The 17,239-nt window shown below is 45.1% G+C and overlaps 1 pseudogene and 2 gene segments (V, D, J or C); 2 read left to right on the top strand and 1 right to left on the bottom strand.

Moving 5' to 3' along the window:
• The first annotated feature begins 2,170 nt into the window (after positions 1 to 2,170).
• On the top strand, positions 2,171 to 5,227 carry LOC122739525 (annotated as a pseudogene).
• Positions 5,228 to 5,508: 281 nt separating this feature from the next.
• LOC122739524 lies at positions 5,509 to 6,217 on the top strand. The segment is given in 2 exon segments: positions 5,509 to 5,586; positions 5,880 to 6,217. Coding segments are annotated over 2 exon segments (384 nt in total).
• Positions 6,218 to 13,828: 7,611 nt separating this feature from the next.
• LOC122739523 lies at positions 13,829 to 14,568 on the bottom strand. The segment is given in 2 exon segments: positions 13,829 to 14,163; positions 14,482 to 14,568. Coding segments are annotated over 2 exon segments (384 nt in total).
• Between the last annotated feature and the right edge of the window lie 2,671 nt (positions 14,569 to 17,239).

Below are 17,239 nucleotides of genomic sequence, written 5' to 3'. Positions count from 1 at the left end.
GTACTCTATCCACTGTACCACCTAGCTACCCCAGAACAATGAGTATTGTGATGAATGAAAAGTTCAAGAGACATAATTTCTGGGTCATCATGAATCATTTTATTTGTCATGGCTCACAAATACTTAATAACAGGATGGTCATTTGGATTTCTGTGGTAAATAGAGATGAATATTGGTGTTCTCTGTTTAAAAAAAACTTTGAGGGCACCATTGCTCTTCTCATAGTCACACACTATTCAAGTTCCCTGGTCTCACAGCTGGAATCTCCTGCAGCCTTTGGTGGACTGATAGAATGAATCCTTGAGGCCAGGGACAGAAGGCTTCTTGTGCTACAGGATGAAAGAGTGAATCCTATTAGCAAAAGCACCATGGACAGTTCACAGCCTTTATTTGGAATGGAGTTTTGGTGTGCTCAGCAATTCTTGGAATAAGGGTGGCAATGGATGAGAGTTAGACATTGTTTTCTTTGGCAAGGACATCTGTTTTAAGGGAGATGATTGTAGCAATATTCTTCTTTTCTTTTCTTTTTTTTTTTGTGGGGCAATGAGGGTTGTGATTTGCCCAGGGTCACACAGCTAGTAAGTGTCAAGTGCCTGAGGCTGGATTTGAACTCAGGTCCTCCTGAATGCAGGGCTGGTGTCTTATCCACTATGCCACCTAGTTTCCCCCGACTGTAGCAATATTCTAATCAGTTCCATGCAATTCAAAAGCACTTATTGAGTGCCAACTGTATATTTAACACCAAGATAGGTGTCCTAAGAGTCCATTTTATCAGATCAACCCAACTGGACTAAATTGGAGGAATTCCCTCGCTAATTTGCAATGGCTGAGGCAGGTTCTAGGGGAGCCCATGCCCAGAGAGGACCTTAGACTTCCAGCTTGAACCCAGAAAGAGCCTCCAATGCATCCCCACTACTGGTGGGCACAGATCCCTTAGGGGAGGATCTCAAAGCCCCTTCTGGATTCCAATCACTTTTACACTGTTCTTGGACACCCAATAGTATGATAAAAATCTCTAGCTCTAGTTGCTAAAGGCAACTTTAGTTGTGTTTCAGATATGAGGAAGGAGGGTAAATCTAGCTTGAGAATCTGGACAAAACCTTCAGGCCAAGAATGCAGCCAGAGGGGGGGAGAATAGAACCAGGTTCAGAGAAGGCAGATTAAAAACATACAAAGAGGGGGCAGCTAGGTGGCGCAGTGGATAAAGCACCGGCCTATTCAGGAGGACCTGAGTTCAAATCCAGCCTCAGACACTTGACACTTACTAGCTGTGTGACTCTGGGCAAGTCACTTAACCCTCATTTCCCCACAAAACAAATCAAAAAACAAAACCCCCAAAATAAAACCAAAAAACCCCATACAAAAACATACAAAAATTCAGGACCAGACTCCAGCTTCCTGAATCTGTTGGCAGCACTCAGTCCTTTTCCACTAGTGATTTGGAGGTGGAATCTGGTCTGGGTCTGGCCACATGATATCAGTAAAGCTCCTGGAACCCTGGGCTTTCCTGGATCACAGTCCTCCTAACTCTCCTCAGGCAGGACTTTCTCCCCTGACCCTTCAGTTCATGACCCAGGTCTCCGGTCTGCTGCCTCCTAGTCTACCACTCCCCAAAAAGCAGGTCCCCATGTCATCAGAATGTGTGGTCATAACGAACACATCAAATTAAAGAACAATAAGCACCTATTATGTACAAGAAACTGGGGATTCGAGGGCCATAATAGGACAGTTCCTGCCCTTGTGCAATTTAACATTCAATTGGGAGAATTGAACTAGTGTCTAGAGAGGAATTTCAAGAGGGAAAGAAGAGACAAGGGAGGAGCAGCAGAGACCCCAGGGCTGGGAGCTCTCTCCTGGTTATGGGGGATCTAGGCCCGGGGCACAGAGAGAAGCCTCCACTCATTCATACACAACCAGCTCCAACCATTCCTATATCAGACACTAAACATGAGCTTGTCTGTGCTCTTGAGGTCACACACTGAGGACAGACAGAAGGGAGACCCCTCCCACTCCCCCAGAGTCAGGCTCAGCCAAGGTGACTCAGGGTGGCTCACAGGGTCCTGAGAGGAGGCTCAGAGCAGACCTGGGGCTCTTTTGCATATGGAGCCCCAGGGGCCTGCAGGGAGCCCTGCTCAGGGTAGAAAAGCTTCCTCTTTCCTTGCTGCCCCCTCAGGGCTCTGAGTGCTCTCTCTGCAGGTGTCTGAAGGTCAGGATGATCTCCCCATGGCAGCTCCTCTGGCTGCTGGTGCTCTGGGCTCAGGGTAAGACCCAGCAGGGCAGGGAAGGGGTGAGTAGGTCACAGGTTTTCAGGGATTAAATACCTGATGACCCCTGGATCCAGGGGGTGAGGAAGCTTAGGCACAACACAGGCAGGTGGGGGCTGATGAGTATGGCCAGGCCCCTGATTACAAACATTGTGAAGTTTAGGTCCCACGTTGACTGTAAATACAAGTACTTGTCAGTCATTTGTGATTTCAGGTTCTCCACACAATTGTCTTGTCCCTACACTTTGCACATTCTCACATTTTTGTCTACCTCTAATGTTGGTTTCCTAGATTCCCGAGGAACCATTGTGCTGACCCAGTCTCCAGCCTCCTTGTCTGGATCTCCAGGAGAGAGAGTCACCATCAGCTGCAAGGCCAGTCAGAGTGTAACAAATATTCTTGGTACTAGCTTCCTAAATTGGTACCAGTAGAAACCAGGCCAAGCCCCCAGGCTCCTCATCTACAATGCTAACAGCCTGGCATCTGGAGTGCCTGCCCGGTTCAGTGGCAGTGGGTCTGGGACAGATTTCACTCTCACCATCAGCAGCTTGGAGCCTGAGGATGCTGGAGATTATTACTGTCAGCAGTATAATAGTAACACTCTCCCACAGTGCTTCAGGCCTGAACAAAACCCTCCCCAGGCTGTTCAGGGGATTCAGCTCAGAGCAGCAGCTGCTTCCTCTCTGGTCCCCAGGCAGAGCAGCCCCTGCTCTCTGGGCAGGCTCACATCTCGCAGGGCTTCCCCGTTCTGGTCCTACAGGTCCCCTTTTCCTCACAAAGCCTTATCTATCACATGCCCTGTCCCCAGGCAGAGGGAGGCAGCACAGCCCCCTGGGAAACAAAGGGGGAAATCACATGGGGAAATGCTGACACTTCAAGTCCACTCAATGGCTTTGCCTCCACATAAAGGATTTCTCTTGTTGGGAGCACAACTTCATGTTGAGGGGCCTTTGCTCCAGTCCTTTGTAGCCATCATTTGTATGTTTCCATGTTTGTTGCTGTGGTTCAGTTCTGTTTGATTCTTCATGACCCCATTTGGGATTCCTTGGCAGAGATCCTAGGGGGGTTTCCCATTTCCTTATCTGGCTCATTTTACAGATGAGTAAACTGAGGCCAACAAGGCTAAGTCACTTGACCAGGGTCCCATTACATTTGGACTCAGGAACAGGATTCTCCATTCACTGAGCCACCTGACTACCATGATACAGACCAGATTCCTTCTTCTCCATCCCTGGACAGACTGATCCCTTATGGCTGAATTTCTTATGACCTGGGACTGTCCAGGGGCCAAGGTGAATGCCGCCACTCCCCCAGCCACCCCCAATCAGGGACTCATCATTTCTGCATCTGGGAGGATCATATCCTTATTGATTGATTCAGGCCAATGTGTGTCCCTGTGTGGGTTGGAGTGTACCTCCTACCAGGCATTGGGGGACTTCCCAGGAGAGTAGGTGGCAGGGTCACATGCATTCACTGGCGTTTGCTGCTAGATGTCTCTGACTCTATTCTCTGCTTGAAGGAATTTCTTGGTGGTATGAAGGCCCAAGGCCTTGTCCATTCCCTTTAGGACCAAGGGCACACAGATGTGTTTGCTACTACTCCAGGGCTCTGTGGTCAGCCTTTGTCCCTGAAAAGAAGGCACTGGCTTAGCTCCTAGGTTGAGCTCATTGGTGACTCGGGTCCTTGTTCTCACCATGCTCTCTGTCTCTGTCCTTCACACTCATGCACCCAGTTGCTTACATTGGATTTCTTTACATGGATTTCCTTACATGAGATGAAGGTCATAGAGTAGGCATAGTAAAGTCAATGCAAAGGTTGTTTCAGTTCATATGGAAAGTAAGACAGGCAGGGAAATCAGATATCCTAGAAGAGGAGGTACTTGAACTCAGCTTTGAAGAATGCAGGGGATTCTCAGAGTCAGGTATGGGGAGAGGGTACTTCAGGAAAGGGGCACAGCCTGGGAAAAGGCCTGGAGAGTGGAGATGAGACATCGTCTGTGATGGAGAGCTAAGATTTTTATCAGAAACTATTTTCTTCATCACTATCACATTTGGCTTGTGTTCTCCCTGTCCCCAACAGGAAGGAGAATTAGCAAAAAAGGAATTATAAATGGAGCAGCAGGAGCAGAGCAAGGAGATACAGAGGAGGTCTGCATTGAAGGCTACACAATCTTTAGGACTCTCAGGGATCAAGCCTCAGGATGTCTAAAAGAGAGGGAGATTTTAAACAATTAGAAAAAATCACGGACACTCTTGCTACTGAAAAACATACTGATCTGGTGTCTCTAATCAGTGGCATAAATACCTTCTTTTGCCTCCCTATTAAATCTTTATGGAAATGATTTACCTACATATTGAAGTCATACTTGATGAATTTATGAGCATTGAATAGCTTTTCTCAAAAGGTATTTATGATCATATAATTGACTTAAGGAAGCACAAAATACAAGTTCTCATTATTTTTATTCATTGTATTTGACTCTAAAAAAGCATTTGACATGCATAGATCAAAACCACATAAGATTCCTTGAAAGACACAATGAAATAACATAAGCATGGGTAAGAAAGCATTTCTCCCATAAATCTGCAGTGTGCTTTCCCACAAATATACCTAGCATTAGTGGAGAAAGCCTAGCATCCATACATGAGAGCTCACATAGAAGGATGCATGAATATGCGTGCGCGCATGCACACACACACACACACACACACACACGCACACGCACACGCACACATATCATCTGTGGTCCAAGCATCAGGAAGAGGGATTTCTATAAGCAAGTAGGTAGTGGAGGACATCCACATGGGAAGCACATGTGGTCACGGTACATAGAGTGGGGTAATTCACACCCCTGAGGCTATAGGAACACTAACATTTTCTTATGTTACTCATCCCTGTACTCCCACTTTATATCTCCCTGTTCTCATAGTCTCTGCTGGATGATCTTCAGCCAAATGCGTTGACTCTGCTGGGAGAATCACCTCTCCCAGAAGCCCCTCTCCTGGATGCTCTGTTGCTTCCAGTTTCTGACCCAGCTACAATAAAATAGGGAACTTCACAATGCATGGTCCCTCTCCACCAGTGTGTCTGAGCCTGACATCTGCAGTTCTGGGCTGAGGCCTGTCACCTGGTGTTTCTTTTGCATAGGAAAACCCAAGGGACTTTTCACAGCCACTGCTCCAGATATATATATATATATATATATATCATTCTGCATCCATATGTCTCACTCTGAGCTCAGAGCTCTCTGCCTGCAGGTGTTCAGGTGACACAACAATGTCTCTACCACATCTTCTCTGGCTGCTGGGGCTCTGGGCTCAGGGTAAGACAGACCAAGGGGTGGAGAGGTTCCCAGGAGAGTCAGTGTTGTTGTGACCCTTCCTCTAGACGAGATAAGGAATCTTAGCCCAGCACTGTCTCATGGGGGCTCACAGGCACAGCTGGGACCCAGTCTGCAGAAACTATCATGTCTCTGAAACATGCAGAGCAGAGTGTCTCCCTTTTACAGCCAATTGAGCTGATTTGGGGCTTTGTGGGTTTAAAAACATCCATTATTATATAACATGTGGCTGGGACGTCCATATATGTCTGTTTCAATCTATTCTTTCCTTTCAGTTTCCTATGGTGATGTGGTGCTGACACAGTCTCCAGGCTCCCTGTCTGCATCTCCAGGAGACAGAGTCACCATGAGCTGCAAGGCCAGTGAGAGTATCACATATAGTAATGGTGATGACCTCTTATCCTGGTACCAGAAGAAGCCTGGACAAGCCCCCAGGCTCCTGATCTACTGGGCTACCAGGCTGCAATCTGGAGTCCCTGCTTGCTTCAGTGGGAGCAGGTCTGGCACAGATTTCACTCTCACCATCAGTAGTATGGAGGCTGAGGATGCTGCAGTCTATTACTGTCAGCAGGGTCTTAAACTTCCTCATGAGGCCCCCGGGGGCCAGTTATAACCCTGCTGACAGTAATAATCTCCAGCATCCTCAGCCTCCAAGCTGCTGATGGTGAGAGTGAAATCTGTCCCAGACCCACTGCCACTGAACCGGGCAGGCACTCCAGATGCCAGGCTGTTAGCATAATAGATGAGGAGCCTGGGGGCTTGGCCAGGTTTCTGCTGGTACCAGTGAAGGTTGCTAGTACCACTACTATATGTTACACTCACACTGGCCTTGCAGCTGATGGTGACTCTCTCTCCTGGAGACCCAGACAAGGAGGCTGGAGACTGGGTCAGCACAATGGCTCCTTGGGAATCTAGGAAACCAACAAAATAAGAGGAAATCAGAAATGTGTGAATGTCCAAGTCAAAGGGTATAGACAAGAAAATTCTGTGGAGATCCTGAAATCCCAAATGACTGACAAGTAGGTGTATTTACTGTCAATATGGGACATAAATCATCTTTGCCACAGACCTCACAATATAATCTGATCCCTTGCCATGCTCCTCAGCCCCATCTGCCTGTGCTGTGTCTAAGCTTCCTCACCCCCTGGATCCAGGGGTCATCAGGTCTTTAATTCCTGAAAACCTGTGACCTCCTCACCCTTCCCTGCCCTGCTGGGTCTTACCCTGAGCCCAGAGCACCAGCAGCCAGAGGAGCTGCCATGGGGAGATCATCCTGGCCTTCAGACACCTGCAGAAAGAGCAGTCAGAGCCCTGAGGGGGCAGCAAGGAGGGAGGAAGCTTTTCTACCCTGAGGAGGGCTCCCTGCAGGCCCCTGGGGCTCCATATGCAAAAGAGCCCCAGGTCTGCTCTGAGCCTCCTCTCAGGACCCTGTGAGACACACTGAGTCACCCTGGCTGAGCCTGACTGTGGGGGGAGGGGGCGCCTCCTCTCTGTCCTCAGTGTGTGACCTCAAGAGCAAAGACAGGCTCCTGTTTAGTGTCTGATGTGGGAATGGTTGGAGCTGGTTGTGGATGAATGAGGGGAGGCTTCTCTCTGTGCCCCAGGACTAGATCCCCCATAACCAGGAGAGAGCTCCCAGTCCAGGGAGGGGGCAGAGGTGGCAGGAGCTCACAGCTTATAGGCTCTGGAAGTGCCTCACCTGCATCTGCTCATGCACCTGGCCCTCTACCGCCCCCTGCTGTAGAAGGTGTGAATTCCAGGAGGCAGAGAGGAGGGACTGGCTGACATGGACAGATCTTAGCCTGGGCCCTTGAAAAAACCTAGTAGAGCCTCATTCCTGGGTTACTGGATGAGATTGCTGCAGTTGTTCTGAAGCATCATGGAGGAAAATGTTATCTCTCCCCTTGTCCCCATTTTCCCATTACAGACCTGCACTAAAGGTGAGGATCTATGCTATGATCCATCCCATATCCTGGCTGTGACTGTTTCTAGAAATGTGGCTCTAGCCAAATCTGTGCCCAGCGTGAAGCTATGAAAGTGAGGGTGACTGTGAAAAACTACCCTTGCTATTTTAAAATATTTTATTTTTTAAATTACATTAAAATCATTTAACCTTCATTTTTAAAAATTTTTGAGTTCCACATTTTCTGCTTCCCTTTCCTTCTCCCTTATTGAGAAGTCAAGCAATTTGAAACATATTATACATGTGCAGTCAGAGAAAACATTTCTTAGTCATGGTGTGAAAGAAGACAAAGAAAGAAGGAAAGAAAAAGGAAGAAAGGAAGGAAAAAATAGGCTTTGATCTGCATTCAGATACCATTAGTTGAAAAAGCATTTATTAAGCTATGATCAAAACTGAATGCTAAATACTGGGGAGAGAACTGGAAAAGCAGAAATAATACAGGCCCAAAGGTGTTCATATAATGGATAACGCATAAAAATAAATAAATAGAAATAATAAAAAATAATAACAATAACAACAAAAGCTATTATTATTATTTTATAGCTAGCCATTATTTAGGGCCCTCAAGTTTGCAAAATACATGAACATTTTATCTCATCTTACCCTTATAATTTCCCTAAGGAGTATGTGCTATTAGCTAATAGCCCCGACAGGGAGTACTAGTACCATTTTATAGATGAGCAAACAGAGTCAAAGGTGAAGTGACATGGTCAGGATCCCTTACCCTATTTTGGGAAAGACCCATGCCAGTGGCCAAAGATATTTAGGAAAAGACTGTCAGCCTTGGAGTTTGGCCTAAGTATCAGTTCTACTTCTTATGAGCTGTGCGACTTTGATCAAATTACTAAACCTCTTTGAGTTGCCAAGATGATGAAAAAGGAGTTGGCAGAAGATGCTGAACATACCTAACATTGTCCCTCATGCATGACTGAACCAACAGGACGTTAATGTGGATCAGAACTAGTGATGTACTGAAAAAGCATTATTACCTTTAAGTGTTAGATCATCAGAAACTGTTGTGATTTTCCCTCTTCCACAAGGGAGCCAAAGTGATATTCATTAAATCTACACATGTCACTCTCCTACTCAGAAATCCCCACTGCCTTCCTATTCACTCTAGGATAAAACACAAAGTCCCCAAGCTGGCTTCTCACATTCCCCACTGTGTGGCTCCCTCCTCCCTTCCCAGGCTCATGTCATATCACTCAGCTCTGTGTCCTCTCTGTTCTAGTATAACCAGCCTGCTGGCTCTTCCTGCACACAGCCTTCCCTCGTGTATTGCCAGGCCCTGCACAGGGGGCTCCCTCCCTTAGAGGGCCATGCAGGCCCCCCCACCTCTACCAGACAGGATCCCCAGCTGCCTTTGGAGCACAGCTCAGGTTCCTTTCCACTGGGGAGGCCTCTGCTTCTCCTCCCATATATGTCTTCTCTCCCTCTTGAAATTCCTCTCCAGACGCCAGGTGAGGGCAGAGAGTGAGAATCAGGCGGAGATGGATTCCACTTACAAATCACAGCATCACTTCATCACATTTTTACACATGTCAACTGTAAAGAATTCATTGTTGGGGCAGCTAGGTAGTGCAGTGGATAAAGCACTGGCCTTGGATTCAGGAGGACCTAAGTTCAAATCCAGCCTCAGACCCTTGACACTTACTAGCTGTGTGACCCTGGGCAAGTCACTTAACACCAATTGCCTCACCAAAAGAAAAAAAAAGAATTAATTGTTATTTGAGGTTTTTATGACCCCATCTTTTGGCTAGAATTTTAAAAACCCCGGTGGGCCCATTGGCCTGGGGCTTAGGCTCCGAGCCTCCACAATGGCATGGTGCTCCACCCACTGGTTGTAGCTGTGGCCATGGGCTTGGCAAAATTATAATGACTGGAAGCCCAGTGAGGGCAATCATGTGACTGTCAATCAGGGCTGCCAGCCAATTGGCTTGGGGCGGTGTGTGGTCAGCCTGGGGTCTGCTGGGAAGGAGAAGGGAGGAGTTTTACCATTCTAGCTTGAAGCTTGAAATCGACAGGATGCAGCCATGTGTTCTCAGCTGATCCCTGGACAGTGGTGTTATTCAGGTCGTATCATTTCCCTTCTCCCATTTTTTTTCCTTTCCCTTAATTCTGCTGATCCTGCTTGTGTTTTTAAGTTCATTCTTGTTAATAAACCCTGTTCTGTTTTTGAGGGAGGCTGTTGGTCTCCATCCTTGCCCCAATATTGTGGCGAACTGCCTAGCTAACACTCCCCAATTAAAATTTGGCCCGTACACAACTCAAAATCAAGGAGCTCATCATGGTTTCCCAAGAACATCGGGCCAGTAGAAGAGTAGAAATGAATTTTTGTGAAGAATCGCACACAGGTACAGAAAATGCAAGAAAGGATCCCCCTTCCTGGACTGTGGAGATTGTGGGAATGCCTAAGATGTCAATACCAGGGGATAAAGAGGAGACTCATATACACACAACCTCTCAACCACATTCCTAGGGAAGGAAGCTTCTTTTGTTTTTGTTTATCTTTTCAGGATCTAACTGATCATTTAATTCATCCCTGAAGTCCTTTTAGTCCCAGAAATAGAATTTAATAAAAATGAAATGTTTGCTCCAGTTAACATATAAAAATGAAGGCCTGTTCTCCATTACAATCAAATAGCCTGATCATGTCTGAATTAAAGACAAAGGTTGTTTGGCTGTTTAAATGCACTAACCCTTGATAATCCAAGGGCAAATTCAGACTCATCCTTATTTTTTAGCTTTAAAATAATGTTTTATTGGGGCAGCGAGGTGGCTCAGTGGATAGAGCACTGGTCCTCGATTCAAGAGGACCTGAGTCCAAATCCGGCCTCAGATACTTGACACTTACTAGCTGTGTGACCCTGGGCAAGTCATTTAACCCCAATTGACTCACTAATAATAATAATAATAATAATAATAATAATAATAATAATAATAATAATGTTTTATTAATTGCATTTACCTTTAACACTTCAGGAACCTCCCAACTACTACATTGATTCCTTACTTCCTTACAAAAAATAATTGAGCAACAACATTCCATACATTGGATACATCAGAAAAGGCTTAAGTTTTCTCATTTAACAGTCCTCCAACTTTTTAATTGAACTTGAGAAAGGTTTGATTCATTATTTGTTCTTTAGGACCTTCTTTGGTTATTTCACCTACTCTTGGTTTTATTTCCTTTTAAGCATCTTTTTTCATTTATATTGTTGTATTCATATTGCCCTTTAGATTCTATTTATATCACTCAGATTCCATTCACACAAACCTTTCCCTGGTTATCTATATTCCTCATAGTCACCATTTCTTATCATATAATAGTATTCTAATACATTCATATTTGGTTTGTTCAACCTTTCACTTGTTGATAGATGCCCATTTTATTTCCAGTTCTTCACAGTCACAAAAAGCATTATCCTGAATATTTTACTTTCTATTGGACTTGTGTTTATGTCTTTGACTATCTTAGGGTCTATGGTCTACAGAAGGGTTGTTGGGCCACAGGGTATATCATGAATAATTCTCAGTAGACCCTACTAAGCTAGTGTACTTGTTAAAGGAAAACTAATGTTTCTCAATTATAAACAGTTCTTACTCTTGGTTTTAAATATGTGCTTTAGTTCATATTTTTAAGGGTTTCTGTGCTTTTTTAGACCCACCAATATAAGTTTAGAGACACATTTTGTCAGAACTTTTACCCATATCTAGAGAAATAATTCTATTCTTTCTGTTATTTTTGTTGTTAAATTAGCTAATGATTTGATTGTGAGTTCTTCTAGGTCATAATGATTTATAGTCTATATATTTATTGCTTCAGAAACCTTGTGATGATTTTATTTAATATTTTTGCTTTAGTATTCCTAAATGAAATAAGTTTGTAATTCTTTTTTAGTCTCTGTATGGTTTTGATATTAAGAGAATATTCTGTTTTCTAGTATGAGAGATTCGGTAAAATGTCTTCTCTTTTTCTGAGAATTTCTGTAACATAGGCATTAGTTTCTCTTTTAATGCTTGATTTAATTCAGTTGTAAATAAATCTGGTGTACAGCCCTCCTTAGTGCCACCCACCCCCATAACCCATCCTTAATCAAAATTATTCATTTACTACTTCTTCAAGGGTCAAATTGCTTTGGGTGCTCTTGGCTTTCAGCTTCAAGAGAAAACAGTAGAAGAGAGTAATCCCACTTCAAGTTACTGAAGGGGAAAAGAAACTACAGGAAGACATGATTGGAGCAGGCAGTTTTCATCATGTTGCTATTCCCTGTTTGCCAGGCAACTAGGTAACACAATGGATAGAGCACTGTCCCTGAAGTTGGGAGAATTTCAGTTCAAATCCTAGCCCAGACACCCACCAGCTGTGTTACCCAAGTCCACCGAACTTGGCCTCAGAAAGTATCTATGTTTCAATTATAAATAGATGAAAGCTCTAAGTGTCTCTGGTCCTTTGCCTGGAGCATAAATCTAACCATGAAACTCCCCTTCTCAGGACATGGAAGGTACTTAATAAATGCTTACTGACATAATGACTGATTAAATAAAATTGCCTGGGGCAGCTAGGTGGTGCAGTGGATAGAGCACTGGCCTTGGATTCAGGAGGACCTGAGTTCAAATCCGGCCTCAGACCCTTAACACTTACTAGCTGTGTGACCCTGGGCAAGTCACTTAACGCCAATTGCCTCACCAATAAATAAATAAATAAAATTGCCTCTTTTGTCTTTAGGATAAAACACAAAGCACTTGACAGAGTGCTTTGAAGCCTTTACCAGCTAGTTCAACATTCCTTTCCAGATCAGTTACACGGTAGACACCTTTATTTACTCTACAATCCAAATTAAATAGCTGTCTTGCTATCCATCACAAACGATATTTCATCTGCTGTCTCCAGGCCTTTGCCCAGGCTGTGCACCATTCCTGAAATGCCCTCTCCACACACCTGACTCTGAGAATCCCCAGCATTCTTCAAAGCTGAGTTCAAGCACCCCCTCTTCTAGGATGTCTGATTTCCCTGCCTGACCATGTCTCACTTTCCAAATCAACTGAAATTACCCTTGTATAGACTTTACTGTGCCTACTCTATGACCTTCATTTCATGTAATAAAATCCATGCAAAGAAATTAAATATAAGCAACTGAGTGCATGAATGTGAAGGACAGAGTCTGGGAGCATGGTGAGAACAGGGACCCAAGACACTATTGAGCTGAACCTGGGAGCTGAGCCAATGCCCTCTTCTTTTCAGGGACAAAGGCCGACCAGAGAGCCTTTTGGCAGTAGTGAAAGCATCTGTGTGCCCTTCGTCCTAAAGGGAATGGACAGAGCCTTGAACCTTCATACCTCCAAGAGATCTCTTGAGGCAGATAAGAGAGTTGGAGACACCTAGCAGAGATGGCCAGTGATGGGTGTGACCCTGCCATCTATTCTCCTAGGAACTCCCCCAATGCCTGGTAGAAGGTAGCCACCAACACAATCAGGGAGGCAGTAAATACGGATATTGTCCTCCAGATTCAGGATATGAGTCTTTAACTCTGTGGTGGCTGGTGACTGAGGGCATTCACCTTGGCTCTTGGTCAGGTCCAGGTCACGAGAACCCCAGCCCTGTGAGACCAGGGTGTCCAGGGCTGAAGAAAAAGGAATCTAGTCTATATCATGGCAGTCAGGTGGCACAGTGGATGGAGCGCTGGGCCAGGAATTAAAGATTCAAGGTCCTGAGTTCAGATTTAACGTTAGATACTTCCTAGCTATGGGACCCTGGTCATGTCACTTACCCCTGTTGGCCTCAGTTTCATCATCTGTAAAATGAGCTGAATAGGTAAATGGCAAACCGCCCCAGGATCTTTGCCAAGGAAACCCAAATAGGGTCACGAAGTGCCAGATTTGAATGAACAACAACAAACGTGTTTACACCATTGCTATAAAGAACTGCAGCAAAGTCTCAGCAACATGAACTTGTGCTCCCAGCAAGAGAAACGCTTTATGGGGAGACAAAGATTTCAAGTGCATAAGAAATTTCAGAATTTCCCCCTTTGGATTTTCCCCTTTGTTTCCCAGGGGGCTGTGATGCCTCCCCTCTGCCTTGGGGACAGGGCATGTGACAGACAAGGCTTTGTGAGAAAGGAGGGGACCTGTGGGAGCAGAAAAGGGAAGCCCTGAGAGGTGTGAGCCTGCCCAGAGAGCAGGGGCTGCTCTGCCCTGGGGACCAGAGGAAGCAGCTGCTGCTCTGAGCTGAATCCCCTGAACAGCCTGGGGAGGTTTTTGTTAAGGCCTGAAGCACTGTGGGACAGGGTAGCTTATATATTGCTGACAGTAATAATCTGCAGCATCCTCAGGCTCCAAGCTGCTGATGGTGAGAGTGAAATCTGTCCCAGACCCACTGCCACTGAATCGGGCAGGCACTCCAGATACCAGGATGTTAGTACTGTAGATGAAGAGCCTGGGGGCTTGGCCAGGTTTCTGCTGGTACCAATGTAACCTGCTATTACCACTACTATCTATTACACTCTGACTGGCCTTGCAGCTGATGGTGACTCTCTCTCCTGGAGATCCAGACAAGGAGGCTGGAGACTGGGTCAGCACAACAGCTCCTTGGGAATCTAGGAAACCAACAAAATGAGAGGAAATGAGAAATGTGTGAATATGCAAAGTGTAGGAACCAGAAAATTGTTCAGAGACCACTAAAATCCCAAATGATTGACAAGTAGTAGTATTTACTAACAACATGGGACATGAACCACCTTTCCCACAGACCTCACAATATTTGTTATCTGATCCCTGGCCATGCTCCTCAGCCCCCATGTGCTGTGCTGTGCTGTGCCTCAGCTTCTGAGCCCCCTGGATCCAGGGGAAATCAGGTTTGTAATCCCTGAACACCTGTGACCTCCTCACCCCTTCCCTGCCCTGCTGGGTCTTACCCTGAGCCCAGAGCACCAGCAGCCAGAGGAGCTGCCATGGGGAGACCATCCTGGCCTTCAGACACCTGCAGAGAGAGCACTCAGAGCCCTGAGGGGGCAGCAAGGAGGGAGGAAGCTTTTCTACCCTGAGCAGGGCCCCCTGCAGGCCCCTGGGGCTCCATATGCAAAAGAGCCCCAGGTCTGCTCTGAGCCTCCTCTCAGGACCCTGTGATCCACAGGGAGTCACCCTGGCTGCGCCTGACTCTGGGGGAGGGGCCTCCCTCCTCTCTGTCCTCAATGTGTGACCTCAAGGGCAAAGACAAGGTCATGTTTAGTGTTTGATATGGGAATGAATAGAGCAGGTTGTGGATAAATGAGGGGAGGCTTCTCTCTATGCCCCAGGACTAGATCCCCCTAACCAAGAGAGAACTCCCAGCCCTGAGTAGGGGGCAGAGGTGGCAGGAGCTCACAGCTTGTAGGCCCTGGAGGTGCCTCACCTGCCTCAGCTCATGCACCCGCCCCTCTACCACCCCCTGCTGGAGAAGGTTTGAATTCAAGGAAGCAGTGAGGAGTGGCTGGCTGACTGGAGAGATTCTTAGCTCCAGTCCCTGGGAAAAACTTACCAGAACCTCATTCCTGGGTGAATGAGTTTTGTCAATCACTAGATGAGATCACTCTAGTTGTTTTGAGCATCGTGGAGGAAAACCTCACGTTCCTTCTTTATCATTCACATCATTTTCCCATTCCAGATATGCACTAAATTTATGGACCCCTACTATGATTTATCCCTCATCCCAGCTGTGACTGTTTCCCAAAATGTGTATCTCAGCAAATCCATGCCCAATGTGAGGTTGTAAAGGTGAGGGCGAATGGCTCAGAGACTGACACACCGAGACTGGAAAGTATCATTCATTTATGGCTTATTCCTTCTGTCCTGGGGGATTGCAGGAGCCCCCAGTTTGATCCACCCACCTCCAGTCTCTTCTCTGTCATCAGTCAACAGCATTTTGAAAATATTTTATTTTTTATAATTATATTTTAAAACATTTTAACCTTCTTTTTAAAATTTGGTTTCCAAATTTTCTCTTTCTCTCTCCTTCCCCCTCTTTGAGAAAGCACAGAATTTGATATATGTTATCCATGTTCAGGCAGGCAAAACATATTTCCCAGTTAGTTATGTTGTAAAGGAAGACATAGATCTAATGAATGAAATGAAGGCAGGCAGAAAGAATTTTTAAAGTAGACCTTTTCTGTATACAGGCCCCATTATTCGAAAAATCTCTCAATAAGCTATGGAATAAATGGAAAGCTAAGTGCTAGGGAGAGAAATGGAAAAGCAGAAATTTTCCAAATTCAAAATAACATAATGACAATAAAAATATAAGCTATTATTATAAACATAAAGCTAGCATATATCAAGTGCCTTCAAGTTTGCAAAGGACATTAATATTTTATCTCATTTTACCTTTCTAATTGCACTATGAGAGAAGTGCTATTAGCTAATAGCAATGACAGGAGGGTCTATGCCCATTTTACATATGAGAAAACCGAGAAAGGACAAGAATAGGCTTCATCTGAGGAACTGGCACAGCAAGAGGTTAAGGAAGGAGAGAGCAGGGAGTAAGGAAGGGGACCAGCTTCCCTGGAGGGCAGAGAAGGAAGGTTGTGAGTCTGTCTAAAATGGGCAGGGGTTGAGGACTCTGAATCCTCTTCTTTGGCCTCTATACCCCTTTTACCATGGGAGAGCCTCGGGTGCCTGACCATCATAGGAAAACTGAATTACACCCAGTCTTCCCCTAGGGTCAGGGGTTGCTCTGACTTTTGGGCTCTGAAAAAAGTACTTGCTTTCCTGGGCTAAAGGGCTTAAGCATCTGGGGAGGTCCTATCCCCTCCTATATTTTTCCCAGTATCTCATCTGGTTCTTGATCCCATCTCATTGTCTATGAGGAAGAATCTCTCTTCTTCCTTGCCAAAGATAATCTGGCCTTATCCTGCTTGATCTTAACCTCCCTGTGGCATTTAGTACTGGGGATACCTTAAATATAGAGGTTAGACCAGAATCAGAATAGAGACCCAGAAATTGACATGATACCAAACACAAGAAGGGATTCGACTGATTTGTCAATGAAGATTTAGAGCAATGGGTAGAGAAGAGGTGCTTGTATATTTGTTTAACATCTATGTGCACATGAAAAAGCTTCCAAGTTTCTATATACCATCTCTTTTCTTTTCAAGTCCAAAAGATATATCTTCAAGTTCTTTATTGTCAAATGGGATGTTCCTGGCTCATTCATATCTCCCACCTCAAAAATATTCACAATTCTTTTCACAAGAAGTATTGTGTTTTAAAATATTGAACTGTACACAGTCAAAAACCCTTCTAAATTTGGGTTACAATTTAGTATACAAGATAGTTCATGTTACAATTCTGTGTTGCATGTGTGACCACTGATTGTCAGTGAATAAATCCCCTAGTCTTGGCTATTCCTAGCATTATTCATCCCTTATTCTAGGAAAATAGTTTACCCTGAGAGGCATCAAAGCAATGACTGGCCATGTCTCCAGGGGACCTGTCATGAAGCATGGTATCCCTCTCTTAACTGAGTGGTGATGTGCACAAGGTGCAGAGACATACATTTTTGCAAAATGTCCTTGTCTGGATTTGTTTTCTTTGATGAGACATTTGTGTTTTTCTCATTAAAAAAACCTTTTATTTGCATACTTTGTTTTTACATTGCTCATGTTTCAATTTTATTTTATCCCTACTCTGTGGATGTTC

The sequence above is a fragment of the Dromiciops gliroides genome, chromosome 2 (genome assembly GCF_019393635.1).
Source record: "Dromiciops gliroides isolate mDroGli1 chromosome 2, mDroGli1.pri, whole genome shotgun sequence".
NCBI classification, from domain to species: Eukaryota; Metazoa; Chordata; class Mammalia; order Microbiotheria; family Microbiotheriidae; genus Dromiciops; species Dromiciops gliroides.
This window is presented reverse-complemented; position numbering and strand designations above follow the sequence as displayed.